The following is a 21,003-nucleotide window of genomic DNA, read 5'->3' as shown; positions in this document are numbered from 1 at the left end:
ACATCACTTATGCTTACCTTTTGCATATGATTGAAATAACATTGCAATGAAAGTAGTTTTTATCCATGCATGAATTACCTGATTTTTGAAGTTCTTGATACATAAATTGCAGGGATTTCAGGCTTTTGGCGTATGTGGCTTTCAGTCGCATGATCATAATTATTAACACCTGCTTGACGTTTTACCACTACAGTGAGTTAAAAAAAAAATAGTACACAAAAAATAATTCCGAAGTTTTATTTCAAAAATGTGCACATCATGAGTTAAATTTACGTATAAAAATTTTTACTTGTCACATTGGTTGTGGCCTCTTCCTTAAAATTGTTATTGCGCCCGACGTTTCACCATGACTCGTAAAACCATCTTCAAAAATTGGTTTTGCGTAGCTGAATAAGTGTTGTAATACTTTCCGAAATTTTCTGATTTGGTAAAAAAAAAAAACGGGTGGGAGGGGATGGGGTCCCGTGGTGTTAGGAAATTCTCATTCAGTAATGAATCAACAGTGACGTCATGAGGTTTAAGGTATATATTTATCTTGAAATATCAGCTGCGATCACCTTCCCGTCCCGAAGGGCAGACGCAGTGTGACCTTGACTCAGTCGGTAGGAAGACTCGTCGCCTGCGCTGGGGTCCGCAGATTCGAGACCAGAAGCCGCCATGTCTAATCTGCGTGCGGACGTAACACAGAAGGCGAGGGTTTTCTCGTTGCATTACAATCGTTGTAATACAATATTGGATTCATTAATTGTTTTAGAGATGTTGTTGACTTGATATTTCTCAATTTAAAAAAAAAAAAATAATTAGGTGACTTGTGATCACTGCCAAGGTTATCCAGAAGCTGCTGTCATAGTTGAGTACCTGTAAAGCAGCACTGCAATAGAATGGCCAATTGAGGGAATGGAAGTGTTCAAATGAGTATTAGATTACGTCATTCAGACAGATGCATCCTATCCGTCTCTAGTTCAGTCCCCTTTATTGAGTTAAATTACTTTTGTGGTGTAATCCCTCTCACACAGTCATTACTTGAGTGGCTATGCATCATGCTCTGTGGAGGTGATTTCTTTCAGTTAGCTGACTGATGGCTTCACGTTTATTTTTTTTTAAAATAAAGTTATAAATACTTCGAATAAGACCAAATAACTTTTTCTCTGTGAATTTTCCTTGTTAAGAATAACATATTTTCGAAAAAAAAACCAAAAACATAATCAGCATATAATAAGAGGAAATATTAAATTAAACACGAGCAAATGCGAAGTAGGTAAAAAAAAATTATAGTGTATTTTTATGCCCTTAAACAGCTTTCATACAAAAGAAAATAACCGATAGCCTTAAAATATTAAAAATTGTAATTTGATAAAAAATACGTTTAAAAATTAATATTGTATGTAAATTAATAACAAGTTGTAAATTAATAAAAACCAAGTGTCGTGAAACCAAATTATAGTCATTTTCTTTATCATCAGCAGACGCGTTAGAGCATCAGTTACTTGTCCATTACAGAAATTCGCTTTTCCCAAATCTTTTTCCGACACTTTTTTACTGGTATTTTTTATTTAATAATTTATTTTAAAATACGATCGTAGTGGCTAGTCTGTTGGAAAACCCGCCTCTATTCGACCTTATATATATTTTTTATTTTACGCTATTTTAAAGATAGCAAAATAAAACGTATTTATCTCAAGAAATTTTTTTTTTCGTATCAAAATTTAATTTTGAAATAATATTTGATTACATTAAATATTGTGTAACTGTGTGAAACACATTTGTAGGCTATAATGCATTTCCTTCAAACATCACAAGGTACAAGTTAGTAACTTTACCTTTTTAATATATGATTAACTTGTACATAAATTTGTATAATAGATGTTTTATAAATTAAAAAAATAACAGTATTCCATAGAGCAAGGAGAAATCTAATTTTTTTTAAAACGATCGATTTGTTATAGTTGCCAAAAATTAAATTCGCAAGCATCTATATAATTTCCAATTATTTAGTTACTACTATAGGATACTTTCGTAATCGCTTCACGTGAAAACCTTTTATAATTTTGAATCTTATGTACACAATTATTACTCAGCAGTAAAGTTTTGTTCAAGTTTTTTTTTAAATGTGAAATTTATATAAAAAAAAATCATTTATCACGACGCAGGCAGTTCGAACTTACCTTTGGTATGAACTCGGCCACGCAGAACACAGAGCAGATGACCAGCAGAAGGAACCCAACCCCGAATGACACGAAGTTGATCAGGTCCCTACATCAACAACTGTTGTCGGTTCACGGGAGAAGCACACGTATACATATGCACATGACACTCACAGACCGAGCATGAAATATCCAGATCCAAAAAAAAAAAACACAGAGAGCTGAAATTTGGTCCATTAGGTCATCTTTGGTTCTTAAGATGCACATAAGGGAAAAAAAATGTTATACTTATGTTTAGAGTAATAACGAGCATATGCTGAAACCAGTTTTAATATTATTTCCAGATAAAAAGACAGCACCAAAGAGCTTAAAAAATTGTACATTTGTTCATCTTTGGCTCTATATTCGGGCCAGAACACAATAATGTTTGAGTTTCAACTTCTCTGTGTAAACTAAAGTATAAATTAAGTTCGGTATAAAAATATGATTTGAAATCATTTTAACTATGAGAACATTTCTATAACGTAAATTTTGCCTTAATCATATTCATACTCATACAGACTAAATATAAATAACAAAGCGCACACGCTCCCTGACTATTCACTGTATCTTCTAAACACGGAAGGGTTAAATATCTGGCATGGGTAAATGGGTTCATCGTAGGCCATAGAGGAGAATTATGAAAGGATAATTAACAGTGCGACAGATTTATGCCCGTGAACTCAATTTGGAGTTACAACGCCTCGAAGAACCGCAAGAAGTAGATTATGTTTCTAATTTCGTCGCGTCGTGCCGCACGACAGAGAGCAAAACGGAAACCTTACAGAACTAAACTTCAAAAATATTTATCCACCTGAAAAATCTTTGCTGAAAAAAAGAAATTTCGTTTTACTTTCGAGAACAATTTCATATTTGTAGTGACTTCAACTGTTTTCTCTTTTTTGCTTTTATTTTTAATATTATCATAGCTAACAGCGGAATTAAATTTCTGCTCCTTATCAATACATATTTAGCTTGCTCCATTTGTATCTAAAATAAACCAAATATCACTTTATGCAATAGACAAATATCTTGAAAATTTTTATGCACTTCAGCTATCAACAGGAAATGAAATATTTCTGTAGGTCCTACGCGTTTTTTTTTCTGGCGCGTTACAAGCTTCATTTTTAAGAAAACATTTGGCTTGGAATGATTTTACGAGAGCTGCATTAGAGTTCTTAGTGTTAACTCTTTTCGTGGTATTGCGACCCCGCGCTATTGACTCTGTCGTGATGGAACGATGCATCACGCCTAAGGGAGCGTCCATAAATTACGTGAGGCTTTTTGGGAAGGGGGGTCGAGCCAAATTTCATCCATACTCACGTACTGAAGAGGAGTGGGGGGGGGGGGGGGGGGGATTTGTGTGTCTCGGAAAATATCACGTAATTCGTTTCCCGCAAGAAACAGTGTATGATTGCGAGAAAACTGGGTTAAATTAAGTAAAACACGTTTCTCCACTAAAAACTATGGTTAAATACCACACGATATTTATCGCGATCATGCGAACGCCACAAGGTCACTCTTTGAGACCACACACGAGTCCCCGGGGACTAAATCAGAACGAATATCCTTTTTTTTTTTTTTTTTTTTACGAATTTTAGTAGTTCCTGTGTAACAGTATCCTCTGGACTTCGATGTCCGCCGAAGAGAAGTGTGTGTCCGTGATCAGAAGTGTGTGTCCGTGAACAGAAGTGTGTGTCCGCCGAAGAGAAGTGTGTGTCCGCCGAAGAGAAGTGTGTGTCCGTGATCAGAAGTGTGTGTCCACCGAAGGTAAGTGTGTGTCCGTGATCTGAAGTGTGTGTCCGTGAACAGAAGTGTGTGTCCGCCGAAGAGAAGTGTGTGTCCGTGATCAGAAGTGTGTGTCCACCGAAGATAAGTGTGTGTCCGTGATCTGAAGTGTGTGTCCGCCGAAGAGAAGTGTGTGTCCGTGATCAGAAGCGTGTTCCGCCGAAGAGAAGCGCGTGTCCGTGATCAGAAGCGCGTGTCCGTGATCAGAAGCGCGTGTCCGTGATCAGAAGCGTGTGTCCGTGATCAGAAGCGTGTGTCCGTGATCAGAAGCGTGTGTACGTGATCAGAAGCGTGTGTACGTGATCGGTCCGCCAGTGGAGAAGGGTGGAGGAGGGAGGGTGGGGTGGGAAGACGGAGCTGGTCACGGACTCGCCTGGGCAGCACGATGATCTGCGCCACGGACGTGGCCAGGAACACCAGCGGACAGCCCAGCACGGACACGCTGGAGAAGGCCTCCTTGTGCAGGTTGTACTCGCGCTCCTTCTGCGGGTCCGTGAACGCCAGGCTGAAGAACTTGGTGTGGTTCGTCAGGTCCCTGCGAGAGAAGCGCGCGCTCCGCGTCAGGAGACGGCGATACATGGGGACTTGATACAAGTCACTGTTCTTCACCTCATCGTCACGGAGTCAGCAATGGTCAGGAGATTGCTTGGTTGAAGTCACTTTTTTTTTACCCCCATCGTCACGGAGTCAGCAATTGTCAGGAGATGGAAATGAAAAAAAAAAAGACGTGGTTGAAGTCTTTTTATTTACCTTACTTCATGGAGTTGGGAAATTTCAGGAGTCGGCATGATGCGACGAGATAAAAGTCACTTTTTTACCTCATCGTCACAGAGTCAGCAATTGTCAGGAGATGGCAATGAAAAAGACGTGATTTCAAGTCGTTTTATTTACCTTACTTTATGGAGCTGGAAAATCTCAGGAGTCGGCAATGCTGGGACATGGTTGCTGTCATTATTTTACCTTATCGTCACGGAGTCAACATTCGTCAAGATATGGCAATGCAACGACGTGATTGAAGTTCTGTTTACCTTACTACATGGAGTTGGTAATTTTCAGGAGGCAGCATGATGGGAGATGATAGATGACACTTATTTTTTTTTTTAACCTCTCTACCACGGAGTTAGTAATTTTCAGGAGTTGGCATGCTGGGACGTGGTTCAAGTCACGTTCCTGACGTTTAACATCTTGGCCCCCTGTACACGACATTTGGTAGCAGTATCTTCGTGAATGTAACAGCCGTCGCATTTGTAACCTCGGTGCTGACATCTGTGGCGGAGGGGAACTTTAAAGTATTGATAGTTCAGTGAATTTTAACAAGATGGGAACTATATCAATAAATGTTTTATTGAATTTCAGGTCCACAGCCTGTGTTTAGTATTTTAGAAGTTATTTTTTTAGGCGCTAAATGAAAAAAAAAATTGTGATAGTGAATTTTTACGATACGCGCGCAACTTGCAAAACAAATTGAGACATGCAATTAAAAATTATATATGTGCCTTCAAATCTCATACATTGGTGAATTATATTGAATAATGGTCAACATGGTTAAAAAACATTTATTTATTGTGAATATTATTCATATAAATGGTGTTTTTTTTTTTTACCTTTTCCGAGTGCTTTTATGTAAGTGAATTTAAGTTCCCGTTTGTATATATTAAATGCATTTTAAATTATAACATTATATTTAATAAATCATTTAAAATAATTAAATTATACATGTGTTTAGATTAGATAATATTGGTTTCTAAGTGTTTATTTAATTTTTTTAAATTTCTTTGAATTTATACTTTACCAACCGTATTTATAATATCATTTCAGTTTTTTAATTATATTATTAATTATTAATATAAAAAAAAATTAAGTAAGTTTTTAACTACTCCCAACGCACGTATATAAGAACATGCGCCAATTCCCCCTTCCCACCCAGTCATTTTCGCTCTTATCGGAGACGCATCGTTACGACGACGTAGCTGCTCCGGCAACGAATTCTAGCGGCACAGTGCGGCAACTACGTTGTGATTCGCGTCCGGAAATGCAGTCGAAAACACAAATTCGCGTACATAATTTATCACGCTCGGCGTTAATTAAAAAAAAAATAAATAAATAAAAGGAGTCCCACGTTGAATTTCTCGTCCGGGATTTTCGTATTGTTAAAGTGGTGTTCGCGACGTGTGGGAACCACGTGGATGTGTTCGTCGGGAAGACTTCTTCTCACAGACGAGAGAGCCACACCTGAAGTTCCCCGAAGTTCATGCTCGCCGTTGATGTTTGGTTATATTAGGTAAGTATAGCTACATTAAAAATACTGTAAAATCATTTTTATGGTTGCTCAGCAAATAACCTTTTAATATGTAGCTATCCAGGGCTAGGAAACCGTTTACATGATTTCACAGTATATTTAACGTAGCTATCCTAACCAAAATCAACCGTAAACACAATGTTTTTAAAGTATTTATGATGTGGCTAACCTCACCTTTTACAGTGCACAAATAAAAAAATAAAACCCCGAAGATGCATGAGAGGACGTTTGGCTCTCTCGTCTGTAAAAAAAAGGCTTCCCGTGTTGGTCGACGATGTTTGACGTCGCCCTACACAATGTGGACTCGGTTTGGGGAGGGTGGGGGGTTATTGGGGGGAGGGGGAGGACGTACTTGTGTCCGTCCCTGCTCATCAGCTCCTTGCGCAGTCTCCGCTTGAAGTCCTCAGAGTCCTCCCTGGCCCGGCCGTTGCCCAGGATACTGCTGTCCTCCGCAGGACTGGCGCACTGCCAACAACAACAACACACACTCGCTAAGTCCAGGGAAAACTCCCCCACCCCCCCCTTTTATCTTTATCCATGAGCACATTTATTCAATACTAAAATAATTTCTACATTTCACGCCAACCGCCACGAGTCTCCCGACAGGGGCAAGGGGAGGAGGGAGGGGCAGACGAAATTGCCCAAAAAGATCAGATTCTTTTTTATCACCAACACGAGGATCCGAGGAAATGATTTTTGGCGGGAGGTTGTCAAAAGTCACAAATCATCCCAGTCGCTTACTAACAACCACGAACATATTTTTAATATTTAAAAAAAAAAAAAAAACTGGTGATGGGGTCAAATCACAAATTTTCTCGCATCCAAAATCTCAAAATTTTTAAAATGAAGGATTTACCTCGAATATACCCCTCCGAATAAGAATCTAGTTGTCAAGGGTAAAAAAATAAAATAATGTAAAAATAAATAAAATCTTAATAATTTTCCTTCAATAATTTTCTTAGAATTAATTCTTCCCACGAATATCGAATCTTAAAAGTACTTAGGATTTGATGGCATTTGAGGATTTGGCTGGCTCATCCCTACTTTAAACACACAAACGACAAGGTGTGTAAACAGCACAAATTCATGTAAAATTACAGATATATGTAAACTTATACATCTATATGAAAACAACTGTATCGCTGCAAAATGATGCTTTCAGTAATACTAAGGTATCCAATAGTTATCTTTATTTGTAAACAGTTCCTTTAATAGCTACCCAGTATTAACTGCGCTTACTAATAATCATTTAAAAGAAACAAATAATGTAGAATAATCATTCAATATTCGATTATCTTTTCCACGGTTAAAAATAAATATCAATGCTTGAATGAAAACTGAATTAAAATAAAACATTATGCCCCAAATTTTATAAGAAATAATCAGTATTACAACGAAAAACGTAATTCATACATGTAAAAAATAACAAAAAGCCATGTGTTGTACAAAGTTCAATTTTTTTTCTTCTTGAAATATTGCAAACTGTTTCTTGGCAACTGGTTTCCAAAATAATCTTTTGTAAAAGTACATAAAATATAGCGAGAAGTGCATACATATTAATTTGGTAAGAATATTGATATTCTTTTAAAATCGTTACACTCATTGGTGTAATTATGTGGAATTTCACGCGTGTTTGGTTTTTTTACGTGACAACGTCTAATAAATCGATGAACGCCGGCTGCACGCACGAAAAAGTGTCCCGTTACGCACATTAATCCGTTACGCGGTGTCCCGTCACGCACATTGTTCCGTTACGCTGTGTCCCGTTACGCTCATTGTACGCTTGCGCCGCATCTATCTCTCTTCCACTCGACTGTTTATAAAGCGAAGTGAAAAGTTAATGTGGTTTTCATTACTTATTACAACAATTTCGGGCATAAAGGTTAATTATTCTAGCATTTTAAAATCTGATTACTAGTATAATTTCAAGTATTTATTCTTTTATTATTAAAATAAAAATGATTCTAAATTTATTCATAAAAGTATGCAATCATTTCATCAATGTTTTGTTATGACGTTGTCACGTTAAACTATCGTCCGTAAACCGACTTTACAGACAACCAATTTTTTTTTTTTTTTTTGACAAAAGCATTTTATGGGCTTTTTTCCCCCATGTCTCGTGCGTGTTTATTGGAGAAACAAAGTATGAAAATCGACATGTGGTTTCCCGCCCGAGGCAGGGTCTGCATGGATGGAAAGGAGCCGGCTGTTCCACCCGAGGGACCTACCTGTCGTTCCGGCCAGCCTGGAGGATTCATGAGGGGAGAGATGAGGTACGGAGCTGTCACGGGATTAATTGGTGAGGGAAACGGGATCATCCAATAAATCGGAAATCGAACCCTCGCTTTGGCGAGAGGTCAGTATGGATTAATGATATCCACACATAAAAAAAAAAATTAGTTGTCTGTAAAGTTGGTTTACGGACGATAGTTTAACGTGACAACGTCATAAAAAAACATTGATGAAATTATTGCATAATTTTATTAATAAAATTTAATAATTTTTATTGAATTATCACCTTTTGTGTGGATACAAAGGCGGAGTGAAATGAAATCTACAATTTAATTGATAAATTTGCTTTTATTTGCACTCAATAATTCAAATATGTTTACTACTTTAACGAAGAGATTATTTTAACTTTAACATTTATACATGTTTGCTATTTAACTTCTTCCAATCTGTGTTATTCTGTTAAGGATAGGACGATGATAGGAAAAGTAGGAAACGAATGTGAGTGTTTCAAGTTTAATGTGCCTCGAAAAAGTCAAATCGATGGTTGTTCCAATCGAGTGGAAGAGAGATAGATGCGGCGCAAGCGTACAATGAGCGTAACGGGACACAGCGTAACGGGAAAATGTGCGTAACGAGACAATGAGTCATCCTTTTTCGTGTGTGCAGCCGGCGTTCATCGATTTATTAGACGTTGTCACGTCAAAAAAAAAAAAGATGTTGGTTATGCACGACGTTTTAAACTCGGAAACCGTTTGACCGATCGCCATGAAAGTTGGCTCATCGAAGTGTTTTGTTTTTCATGAAGAATGTTTTTTTAGGCTATCCATTATTTTATTGTAACTCGCCGCTAGACGGCGCTGCAGCGCATCAACTTCTAAACCGTTCAAACCGATCGCCATGGGAATTGGTATATTGCGATTTTTACTGCCCTCAATACTCAAAAACAAAAAAATAGTGATGGTTATTTTGATTAGTATTCGATGAGTGAGTTTAAAATGGAATGCCATTTCAAACGCTTTAAAATTTCTAGATTACATATAAAACACCCTTTTTAGACATAGGTATATAAAAAAACACTAGCAGAAAAACGTCTTCCGGGTTTTGCTACCAGAATTTAAACAAAGTCTTGACAGTTGTTAAAATGGAGCGACTTCCGGAAAATTTGTACATATTTTGTTTGTCTCTTCCAGACTCCAAAAGTCATTATGAACTCAAAATATTATATTTTTTAGATATTTAAATATATATTTTCATACATCTTATTAATTTTTTGGTTCAAACAACTCCTAGAATGAAACACAAATGACAGAATTTAAAAATGTAGGTCGCGTTAGGTAATGGGTTGAATCGGAACAAAAGGATAAAAGAAAGGGAATGATTATTTGGAAAGTTGAAAGGTCAAAATCACTTCCTCGGTATGAAAAATGTTGCATCTGTTCTAAGATTGGTACCGAAAGCTTTTGTAAAAAAATTTTTTATAAGATTGTTGGATGCAGTGAATAAAAGATAGTATACCATACATTTTGACTGCATGGAATATCAGTAACATGTCTGATCGACTAGTCTGGAACATTAGAGAATATATATTCTGGAATGCTCCAGAATTGTCTAGAATGTTGAAGTTTCCAAAAAATGATTGTATGTACAGGAATATAAACTTCAAAATATTCCTGCGCCTTTAGTACGAAAAGTGTAGGATTATCGTTTTTTTTTTTGTGAAAGACAAATACTAGCAATGCGTTGCCCTTGATTTTTTATGTGTAAACATTTTAACCCTCGGTAAACGGCATTTGTTAGAGTAATTTCGTAAATGTAACGGAAGTTGCGTGTAACGGAAATATGTAACAACGATGCGGCCCATGTGTAGTGGGTGGCGCGAACCAAATTCACAAAGCCAAAGGGATACTTTAAGTATTAAATGTTCGCTGAATTTTTAACCATTTAAACAGTGTTATAATAAAATTCCTTGTTGGAAATAAATCAGGTCCAAATCCGGGTTTAGTACTTTATTTTTAAGTGTTTTCACTTTTATCGGAACCTTTTTAGAATAGTTTTTAAAAAAAAATTCTGCTTATCGAATGATTCGATAGTAGACTTAGCTGCTCCGGCAGCTAAATCTAGCGGCGGGTGCGGAAACTACTTGTGATTCGCGTCCAGAAATGTAGTTGCAAACATAATTTTGCGTATACCCATCTCGCTCGGCATTATTTCAAAGAATCCTTCGCCGAATTCCCGTGCCCGAGTTCCATAATTAATTATAAGATTATTTGCAATATGAGAACAAATGAACTTGCTCGTTACCGAGGTCATGACACATCTCTAGCGAGTCCTGAAATACTTGCTGACTTTAGTTTTTTTTTTTTGTTTGTTTTTTTCAACCATAAATACTCACCGCTGAATCGTCCAGGGTTTTCACTTCGCTCGCCAAGTCGTCTGTAACGGTTCCGTTGCGAACTTCCACCGTCGGCTGAAACTGGAAGATGAAACGGTTTTGCACACGATTGTTAGTAGGTACCGCACATTCACACTTGCCGTAACCTCAACTCGATGGCATTCAAAAGGCACCATTTCGTTTGCATCACTGTTTTTACCTCTATGCATGTGTGCATTTGTACCTTTTTCTGACTTTAAAGAATTATATATATATATTTATTAATATGAATGTTTAGTTCAATTAGTTTATTCGTCCATTTGGCCATACAAATAGTTTTATTACATAATAGTGTGGGACAAGTCAAGAAATATCAGTTGAATGTTAGATTTAATGTACAGTATTCCAATACGCACATAAAAATAGTAATAATTATATCAAAAATTCAGATAAAAATATAGCCTATAAAGATAATGTAGATATAAGTATACACAGATGGTCGTAAAACAGTTGTAAAGGTACAGATACGGCTTATAAAACAAAACAAAACAAAAAAATAGAGACAAAAATTTACAGATATATATATCTGTACTACTGTTTTAGTTTTATCTGTAAATATTTGTCTCTATTTTTTGTTTTGTTTCATAAGCTGTATCTGTGCCTTTATAACTGTTTTACGACCATCTGTGTACAGCTACTTGTATCTACATTATCTTCATAGGCTATGTTTTTATCTGCATTTTTAATATAATTATTACTATTATTTTGAATGTGTTTTTGAATACTGTATAGTGAATCTAACATTGAACTGATATTTCTTGGCGTGTCCCACAATATTATGTAAAACTATTTTTACGGTAAAATGGACGAATAAAGTAATTGTACTAAATATTCACTTCTTTGACCCACTGTAAAACAATTATGACTTTGCCAACCTATTATTCGGAAATTATTCAAAATTTGACCATATAGAATAGTATTACCATTATATAACTGGCAAATTAAATTCAGGTTAAAAGTTAGTTTTCGCGGCCATATATAGTGAAATATCTTAACTTTAGTTGTTAGCACGTGCCGACGTGGTAGAACGTTTCTCTGATTTGCAGCAATCATCTTTAGGGTTGTGGAATCAACCTCTAAATCCAAGATAGTTTTTGACGAAAGTATAAATATTCCATTAAAATTATTTTTTTTCACTTAATGACACCTACGTCTTGTGATTTTCTATTATGAAACTGGCAATTATTTCCTCTTTTTTCACTCCCTTGAGGGGTTGGTATTTCGTAATTGTACGTAGTCTATGTCACTCCCCAGCCCGAACATTTATCTATAGGCAACAAAAAAAATCATGTCGATCTGTTGCTCTGTTCCTGCGTGAAAGAAGGACAAACAGATAAACACTTTCGCATGTGTAACATTAGTAGGAAATTTTGCATTTATGAATTATTTTTTTCCCCGTGACAAACAGTGAAAAAAATTGGTTGTCTGTAAAGTCGGTTTACGGACGATAGTTTAACGTGACAACGTCATAATAAAACATTGATGAAATGATTGCATGCTTTTATGAATAAAATTTAATATTTTTTTTTATTTTAATAATTAAAGAATAAATACTTTAAATTATACTAGTAATAAGATTTTTAAAATGCAGCAATAATAAATAATCTTTATTGCCGAAATTGTTGTTGTAATAAGCAATGAAAACCACATTAACTTTCAACTTCACTTTATAAACAGTCGACGAAACAGTTCACGTGTAGATGACTTGTAATTAATTTAAAAAAAAAACTGGCGTTTAGCTATAAAGTTTAAATATAATTATGAACAAGTTTTCATATAAATAAACTATAATCAAATATCTATCATCAATTATATGAATCACCATAATTTTATAGTAAATTGTAACATAACCTAATATTACTGCACTCGCCGACAGCGTAACGGAACACAGCGTAACGGAACAATGTGCGTAACGGGACACTTTTTCGTGCGTGCAGCCGGCGTTCATCGATTTATTGGACGTTGCCACGTCAAAAATTCCAATGGCACGTGTCCAAGAAACTGTATTAGATCATATAGCAGAAGCTTCGCTCAAGGGCGGGACCCTGGAGGCTGGAGACTGAAGTGGTACATGGAGTGCCTCATCTCAGCCGGGGATCAAGGGCCTTCCACAGCCCAGGCTTATCTCTGCATCTCCCCAGCCATTGTTCCCCCGTCAACAGCGGGTAGTCCACATTCCACAGGGATGAGTGCCGTGCCTCTAACAGTTCCCGCGAAGCACTCCAAAGTTTGCCAAACGCTCGTGTAACACAGGGGTGCCCACAATTGGGGGGGGGGGGGTAAACGACGCAGACTGCGTCATTAAAATTTCAGGGGGGTGGGGGGGGGATTTTAAAGACGAGAAAAATGTATATATTATTTACATAATTATAGCTTCTAATGTGAAAATACGTTTCTGGTGCTTTGATAATTGAAAGGGATCTTGTAAATCAAATTGGCAACCCCGCACTTTCCTCAACGAAAGCAGTTTGGCATCTGTCGGTTCAGGGATGGAAATATTACCTGATATGACCGAAATTATTATTATTAGAAAATCAATTTTAGTTAATGCAAAATGTGATAAAATATAATACTAAAAAGTATAATATTATAAAATAATTGAGTAAATCATTGAGAAAATGGCATAACAAATTTCGGGGGGGGGGGGGGGCTGCATCATTAGGTTAGGGGGGGATGAGTCATAGTGTTTGGGGGGTGGGCACCTCTGTGTAACAACCACCTCCCCCTCCCCCTTCCGATCAAATATGTACACAGTGATACTTTTACAACGCACTAACAAAGGGGGTGCCTCCCATTTAAGGTCATGATTTTATATTTATATTAATCACTGATCAACTTTTAGACTTTTTCGATTGTTTAACTTTCACGAAATGGAAAATATATATACAGCCCATATTTTTTGCATAATTAGTTGTCAAAGTTACATTTTTAACGTTTTTGGGTTGTACAAATAAGGAGAATTTAATTTATTGCAAAACTGAAACTTTTTAGGTTTAACTGCAATGGCACTGGCTACTTCATGATATGGTTCGCTTATTTCTATCACAAAAAATCATTTCATGTTTCTTGGCTGTCAAAAACATAACAAATTTGAGAATTTTGAAATGCCAGATAAAATTAATTAATATTTTCTAAAAGAAATTCAAACCATTTCTTTAAGTAGACAGTGGCATTGCAGTTAAACCTAAAAAGTTTCAGTTATGCAATAAATTAAATTCTCCTTATTTGCACAACCCAAAAAAGTTTAAAAAAATGTAACTTTGGCAGCTAATTATGCTAAAAGTATGCGCTGTATATATTTTTCGTTTCGTGAAAGTTAAAAATTCAAAAAAATCTACACGTTTATCTGTAATTACCGTAAATATAAAATCTTGACCTGAAATGGGAGGCACACCCTTAAGGCCCTGGCACACCCGCAAAATCGGGAAACACACTCCCCCCCACTCTCAGGCGATAGTATTGAAGGCAGAAGACCATGTTGATAACCTCAGCAGGTAGATCTACACTGGTGATGATGGCGACTGCAGTGTAGACCGAAACGTCGGTGAAATGTGTGTATTCGCCTCGGACGGGGCTACGACCCAGAAGGCAAGCCTAATTCGGACAATGGCCGCGAAAGCCTTGCGATATTTATCTCCAGTATTTCTGACAATAGTGTTGGATGGATAGCACCGGACGGAAAATGGCTTCCTAAATTTTTAATTTTTTTTTGTTAGCTATCTCAAACTTTTCAATTTTTTCTCTCAATTTTAAATTAAAAAAAAAACATCACACTGTTTGGACATAATTTTTTTAACTTATTATGTTTATGCATTTTTAATTTTTTTTTTAAATTAGCAAAATTTAATTTACAATAATATTCGTTACATAATGAGATAAAGTTAAGGAGAAATAATTTCATTTTTTCACATAAAATGATTTTTTTGCATAGGACGTTCAAATAAAGATTATTTTAGTTATTTAATTTTAATTACCTCTTTAACAGGCCATGTGTTCTTCGCCATTTTAAACGACGGTTGAGATGGAAGCGGATGTTGTTTCCGTTTTCGATAGGCATGAGTTTCATTGGCCGACCGCGTTCAACATCAAACTTTTTTTTTAGAATCCGTCGGGTCGTTACCACAACGCCGAACGTACAATAACGCCGAATACCATAACGCCGAATGCCAAATTGACCGCAACGCCGACAGCTAGAAAACTGATGTGTACTACAACGCCGAAATACAGTAATGCCGAAAAATGTTGCTGCGGGGAGGTTGTTGGGGGGGGGGGGGGGGGGCGCCCACAGGAGCAAAATAAAAAACAACTGAATAAATTTGGGTGCTAACCTTACCTAACCTAACCTTTGTGGCAGTCCTGCAATGACATTTTTCGGCGTTAATGTATTTCGGCGTTGTGGTAATTCGGCGTTGTGGTACACAGCAGTTTTCTAGCTCTCGGCGTTGTAGTCAATTTGGCATTCGGCGTTATGGTTTTCGGCGTTATTGTACGTTCGGCGTTGTGGTATTTCGGCGTTGTGGTATTTCGGCGTTGTGGTTCGTCCCCGAATCCGTCCTATGCGCAAGATATTTGATGGGAACTCAAGTCATCCAACTTGTCAAACAAACATGGCCGGGCTAGTGAAGTTTTGGGTGATGTCATAGGGGAAGGTGTTGGAAGCGAATATTGTACAGTGTGACAGGGCTTTCAACAAATGAAGCCACAGTGTGTAAAGGGCGCATTTCTAAGGGATGGATTGTATCCGAGAATACTTCTACTGCCAGCACCACCTGTTGACAGTTGGTCGTACTAATGTGCACGCAGCCATGTTGTGTCATGATATCCACGAATATTTAGCCTAATGTAAATAACAAAGACCATTAAAAAATAATTAAATTATCGTGGATGCTATAAACGTTAGCGATCAAAATATTTTTTTAATGAATGTGACAAAAATAAAATTACTTATAATGTCCATTAAATTTAATTTCGTATTTCGGTATTTTTCATAAACGTTTTTATTTGTTTCTATTTGAGTTCTCACCTACGCTTATAACGTTTTTGAACTGATATCATGCAAAAAAAAATCCGAAGTTATATTATACACAAACATAATGAAAACACTACCCCGAAGCTAATGGACGCATAATTGGATGTGAGTATCGCATCTCTGGTCATCTCGAGTTACAGGATGCAGTATGGATGCGTCGGTGCATCCCTTGTGAGTATTCGGATGCAACGCAAAGATGGCCGCCTTCCACTACGATGCAATTTAAGTGCTAGAATTCTGTCGTAGCTCACATTGCAAAGTATTTATACATTCTCTACGGTCACAGAGTATTTTAAATAATTCCAACCTAACCAACCTTTCATTTAAGTTACAATAACCTAACCTAACCAAACCTACCATCCCGGGGGGGGGGGGGGGGAATCTAAAGAACTATTTTTAGTTATACTGACCAATCCTTATATGACCTAACCTTTTGACGTGACAACGTCTAATAAATCGATGAACTCCGGCTGCACGCACGAAAAAGTGTCCCGTTACGCACATTGTTACGTTACGATGTATCCCGTTACGCACATTGTTCCGTTACGCTGTGTCCCGTTACGCTCATTGTAAGCTTGCGCCGCATCTATCTTCTCTTCCACTCGACTGTTCATAAAGTGAAGTGAAAAATTAATGTGGTTTTCATTGCTTATTACAACAACAATTTCGGCAATAAAGGTTAATTATTCTTGCGTTTTTAAAAATCTGATTACTAGTTTAATTTCAAGTATTTATTCTTTTATTATTAAAATAAAAATGATTCAATTTTATTCATTAAAGTATGCAATCATTTCATCAATGTTTTTTTATGACGTTGTCACGTTAAACTATCGTCCGTAAACCGACTTTACAGACAACCGATTTTTTTGCTTCAGTAAACTTCGAAACTGTTCGGGTTGTGGGGTTTGGGGCTTTCATCCCTGTGAACTAACTGTCGGTTGTCCATTACCAGCCTCCTGTTAAGCCCCCAGCTCACGAAAAGCTTAACTCACAGTTCGGATTCCTCAGTCAGAACTGACAGTTCGGACTGAACTGAAGTCTCCCCCCCCCCCACACACACACACCATCTGTCTTGCAGTTAACTGTAGCTGTCGGTTGTATCGTGTCATCGTAGAATGTATGGAATAAACTTTCGATGTTGCAATTGCAGTTCCAGCACGTTCAGTTAGAGAATGGAAAACAAAAAAATAGTTAATCAACCAAAGAGTACAAACAGAGATGTCTTCCAAGACACTCAGCTGATGGACTGATTGTTTGTGGACTGACAGTTTGGACTAGCAAGACGCTGTTCCCACACACGGCAGTTCGGACCAAGGGCTATCGAGCCAACAGCAATACGATATGATGGAAAGCCACAGTTCGTTAGTCAATCAGTTCCGACTGACCATTCCACCGTCCTTGCACACGCACGACAGTTCCGACTGTTAAGTTCCAACTGATAACTCCGAACTGACAGTTCCAACTGATAACTCCGAACTGACAGTTCCAACTGATAACTCCGAACTGATATTTCCAACTGATAAGTCCGAGCTGACATTTACAACTGATAAGTACGAGCTGACAGTTCCAACTGACAGTGTGTGAGGGCCTTTAGAGGCACGTAACTAGTTAACGGGTAGAACCCAGGAACTGTCTATGCATGCGTTATTACAAGTCCTACCAAATAGTTTCAAAAACAGTAAATTTAAAATGATAAATGTTTTGGCTTTAGTTTCTGATGTTAAAACACTTATGATTTATGACAACGCTTAAAAATTCTCAGTTAATTCATTACTAAATAAATAAATGTTCTTTGATTAATTATTGCAATGGGGTCGGTTCATTTATAATCATTATTTTGGACGTGCGCTATTGCTTGTTTTCCATGTATGTCCCAGGGATAACCCGAATAACGGACACGCGTAGATGAATAGACTGACACACAGAAAGCTAGCCAAAATAAGTCAATGCCAATTATTTATATAAAGACCGTATGGAGAGTTCTTTTTGATATTTTTCTAATTCCTTCCACGGGATTCTCTGTGCTGTATTTACATTTAATGTTTAGATTTGTTATTTAAACGTGTAAATAATTCTATACAAATAAAAATTTAATTCTTGGTTCGTTCAAAATTTTAAATCTCAGAAAGTTTTTCACAGATTTTTTAAAATTTCAAAACAATATTGCATTTGAATATGCGAGTGTTTTTTATATACATATGCTACACCTGTGTCAGATAAATGATATATAAATATATAGATAGGTAAAAACCTAGATTTTTAACATTTTCATTGCTCCAGGGTGAAATATATAGATAAATATATATAGAGAGGGAGATATAGCTATATAGATGTATATAACTATATTAAGAAATATGGAGAGAGTTAAAGAGACAGAGGTAGATATGTATATAGATAGAGATACACAGAAATAGAGATATATATAGATAAATAAATAGAGAGATAGATAGAGGGTTAGAGAATTATAGAAAGAGAGATGGAAAGATTACTTCAAACAAATTACCAAAAACAAATTGAAAGAGAGACAGCAACCGTGCCCGGCAATAGCTAGTATTTAATAAGTATGTAAAACAAACATGTATTTTTCCACAAAATACAACTAAATGCTACATGTAGGGGCTAGAGGACAAAGCCCCTTCTATACATACAAATGTGTTATTTAGCACCTATACATACAAATTTGTTATTTAGCACGTTCGTTATTATAATAAAGGTTAAACATTAATGTATTTTTACAGAATTTGGTTGCAATGAAACCTTTTTTGTAAAATTACACCAACTCTACAAGTTTTTTTTTTTTTTTAAGTAACGCGTATATCAGTAAAATTACTTCCTATTTGTATCTGTAATTTAAATAATTTTACCGTGTAGTTGAACATCCATTGGCCGATAAAGACCGTAAAATAATAATAAAATGCGTTGTAAATATTTTTCGTTAGAAAAAGATTGTTTGTTTATCGCAATAGATTTACAAATAAAACCAAAAATTACAATTTGGAGCATAGTTAGCAAACTTATAAATAAAAATATACATAAAAACGATAATAGTATTTATATATGAACTGTTATTCGTTTAAGTATTTTTTTCTTTACATTAATGATTTTTAAAACAAAAATTGGTATTTTTTTTAAATAGGAACATAAATTCTTCTCTTTTCGAATATTTATGTAACTAAATTTTTTATATGTGTTTAAACCAATAATTTAACAATATTAATAGAATAGTTAGTTGTTTATTGTTGAATAATTTAAGCATTATTAAAATTGTGAAGTTTATAAAAACATCATTATCATCTTAAAATGTACTGTCCGGTGTCGGAACTTGCGGTGCGGGCTGTAGTTTTTTTTTTGTTCGTTACCGGCTTGAGTGTCTTCACGATGAAGAAAGTCCTGATGCCGGCGAGTCTCAGCGCTTCTTCTCTCTTCTCGCCGTAAGCCGGCTCCACTTCGAACTCCCCGTTCAGGAAGCTCAGGGTCTTCTCCGATATGTGCACCCTCCTGTAACATGGGCTGACACATCAACTACAGGGTGTCCATAAAACAGTGTCCAAGTTTTAATGGCATATTATTACAATTTTATTTTAGACTACAGTAGAGTCCCTCTAATCCGAACCCTGCTAATCCGAAAATCCGCCTAATCCGAACAGGGTTAGGATAAAAAAAATTATATCTTTTAAGAACTAAGAAAAGTAAAGCAAAACAAGTTTTTTCAATTAATGTTGTACGTTTATTAATATGTACATAAGAAACTTATAATTTATCGATCTATCTATGTGAGTAATTAAAAATATTATGACACTAAATATGTACGCTAAATAATAAAGGTGTATTTTTCGTCTGACCTCCCTTACATATTTGATATATCAGACACTAAATACGCCTCAAAAAGACAATATATGGCATTATATGACAAAAATTCCGCCTAATCCGAATTTTCGCTAATCCGAACAGGGTTCGGTCCCAATTAGTTCGGATTAGCGGGATTCTACTGTATTTACAACAAATCATTCATCAGATTGAAGGTAAACTAACGTAGCTTTTTTTTTTTTTACAAATTTTAAATTTTGTGCACCTTTAAGTTACACGGCGCACATCAAAACCTGAAGTCCAATTCTTCCCACACATTGGTTAACACGTCCGGAGTAATTGGAATAAATTGCCTGTTCAATTCTGTGTCTCAACTCCGGGAAATTATTAGGTAGCGACGAAACGTGAGCACGAACTTTTATAAAGCCCCAAAAGGCAATGAATTATGTCACGTGACCGTGGAGGCCAGCGAAAAAAAGAGCTCTGTCGTCTAAAAACATCAACGACCAATCCAGCGGTCAGGGACTTCGACGTTCAACCACTATCGTACAAAGAGATTCCAATGGGGAGGGGCTCCATCCTGTTGCCAAACAAAGTTTACTGGTTCACCCTAGAATAATTGGGAAAAGAGTGAATTTTTCGAGTTGCAAGCGAGAAAACAATCAAAGTAGTACCTACTCGCGCGTGCGGTTACCTAAAAAGGGGTTTAGTAACTCTTCAAACCGACAAACACACTTTCTCATTGATAATATTAATACCTACAGACCTGAAAAATTCACGGGTTCATTTCGTGTGATGCTAAAATTAAAATAATTATACCTTTAGTGCTGCTTCTTGTCATTGGTTCACTGTTAATCTGGAGGACTGAGGGCCAATTAGAGACCCTCACTCATAGAAGTGTCGAATCACAGGCCACCCAGTCGAGACGACTCACAAGTCAGCAGCCAATGAACAGTTGGCATTTGCCCGAGTGTGTAGAGGATATTGGAGTCCATCCTGGAGGTCATTAAACCCGCGAATTTTTCCTGTCTCTATTAATAGATAATATTAATAGACAATTTTTGGTATGTGAACCTAGTTAGTAAAAATGTATGTGGAAAAGTGTAAGACAAGGCGGTACGCCTTAACTTCGCCACTTAATATAAGACTATAAAATAAATAAATAAAATGATGTAACCGCGCTTCGCTGTGACACACTTATTGCAAATGCCCCTCCTCGTGGTTACGCCATTGC

General features: G+C 36.5%; 1 protein-coding gene across 2 annotated transcripts in view; it reads right to left on the bottom strand.

The window, feature by feature from the left end:
* LOC134540554 (adenylate cyclase type 3) overlaps nucleotides 1-21,003 on the bottom strand; it is a 195,591-nt gene that overhangs the window by 37,546 nt on the left and 137,042 nt on the right. For both annotated transcript variants that reach the window (XM_063383369.1, XM_063383370.1), the window contains 5 exons: nucleotides 19,322-19,460; nucleotides 10,895-10,975; nucleotides 6,623-6,735; nucleotides 4,345-4,506; nucleotides 2,166-2,253 (listed from right to left, as the gene is read on the bottom strand). In XM_063383369.1, coding sequence (XP_063239439.1) covers nucleotides 2,166-2,253; nucleotides 4,345-4,506; nucleotides 6,623-6,735; nucleotides 10,895-10,975; nucleotides 19,322-19,460 — 583 coding nt within the window. The remainder of the gene's footprint in view (nucleotides 1-2,165; nucleotides 2,254-4,344; nucleotides 4,507-6,622; nucleotides 6,736-10,894; nucleotides 10,976-19,321; nucleotides 19,461-21,003) is intronic.

This window comes from Bacillus rossius, chromosome 17 (genome assembly GCF_032445375.1).
Source record: "Bacillus rossius redtenbacheri isolate Brsri chromosome 17, Brsri_v3, whole genome shotgun sequence".
In the NCBI taxonomy this organism is placed as follows: Eukaryota; Metazoa; Arthropoda; class Insecta; order Phasmatodea; family Bacillidae; genus Bacillus; species Bacillus rossius.
Note: the sequence above shows the minus strand (reverse complement) of the source record. Positions and strands in the feature narration are given on the sequence as shown.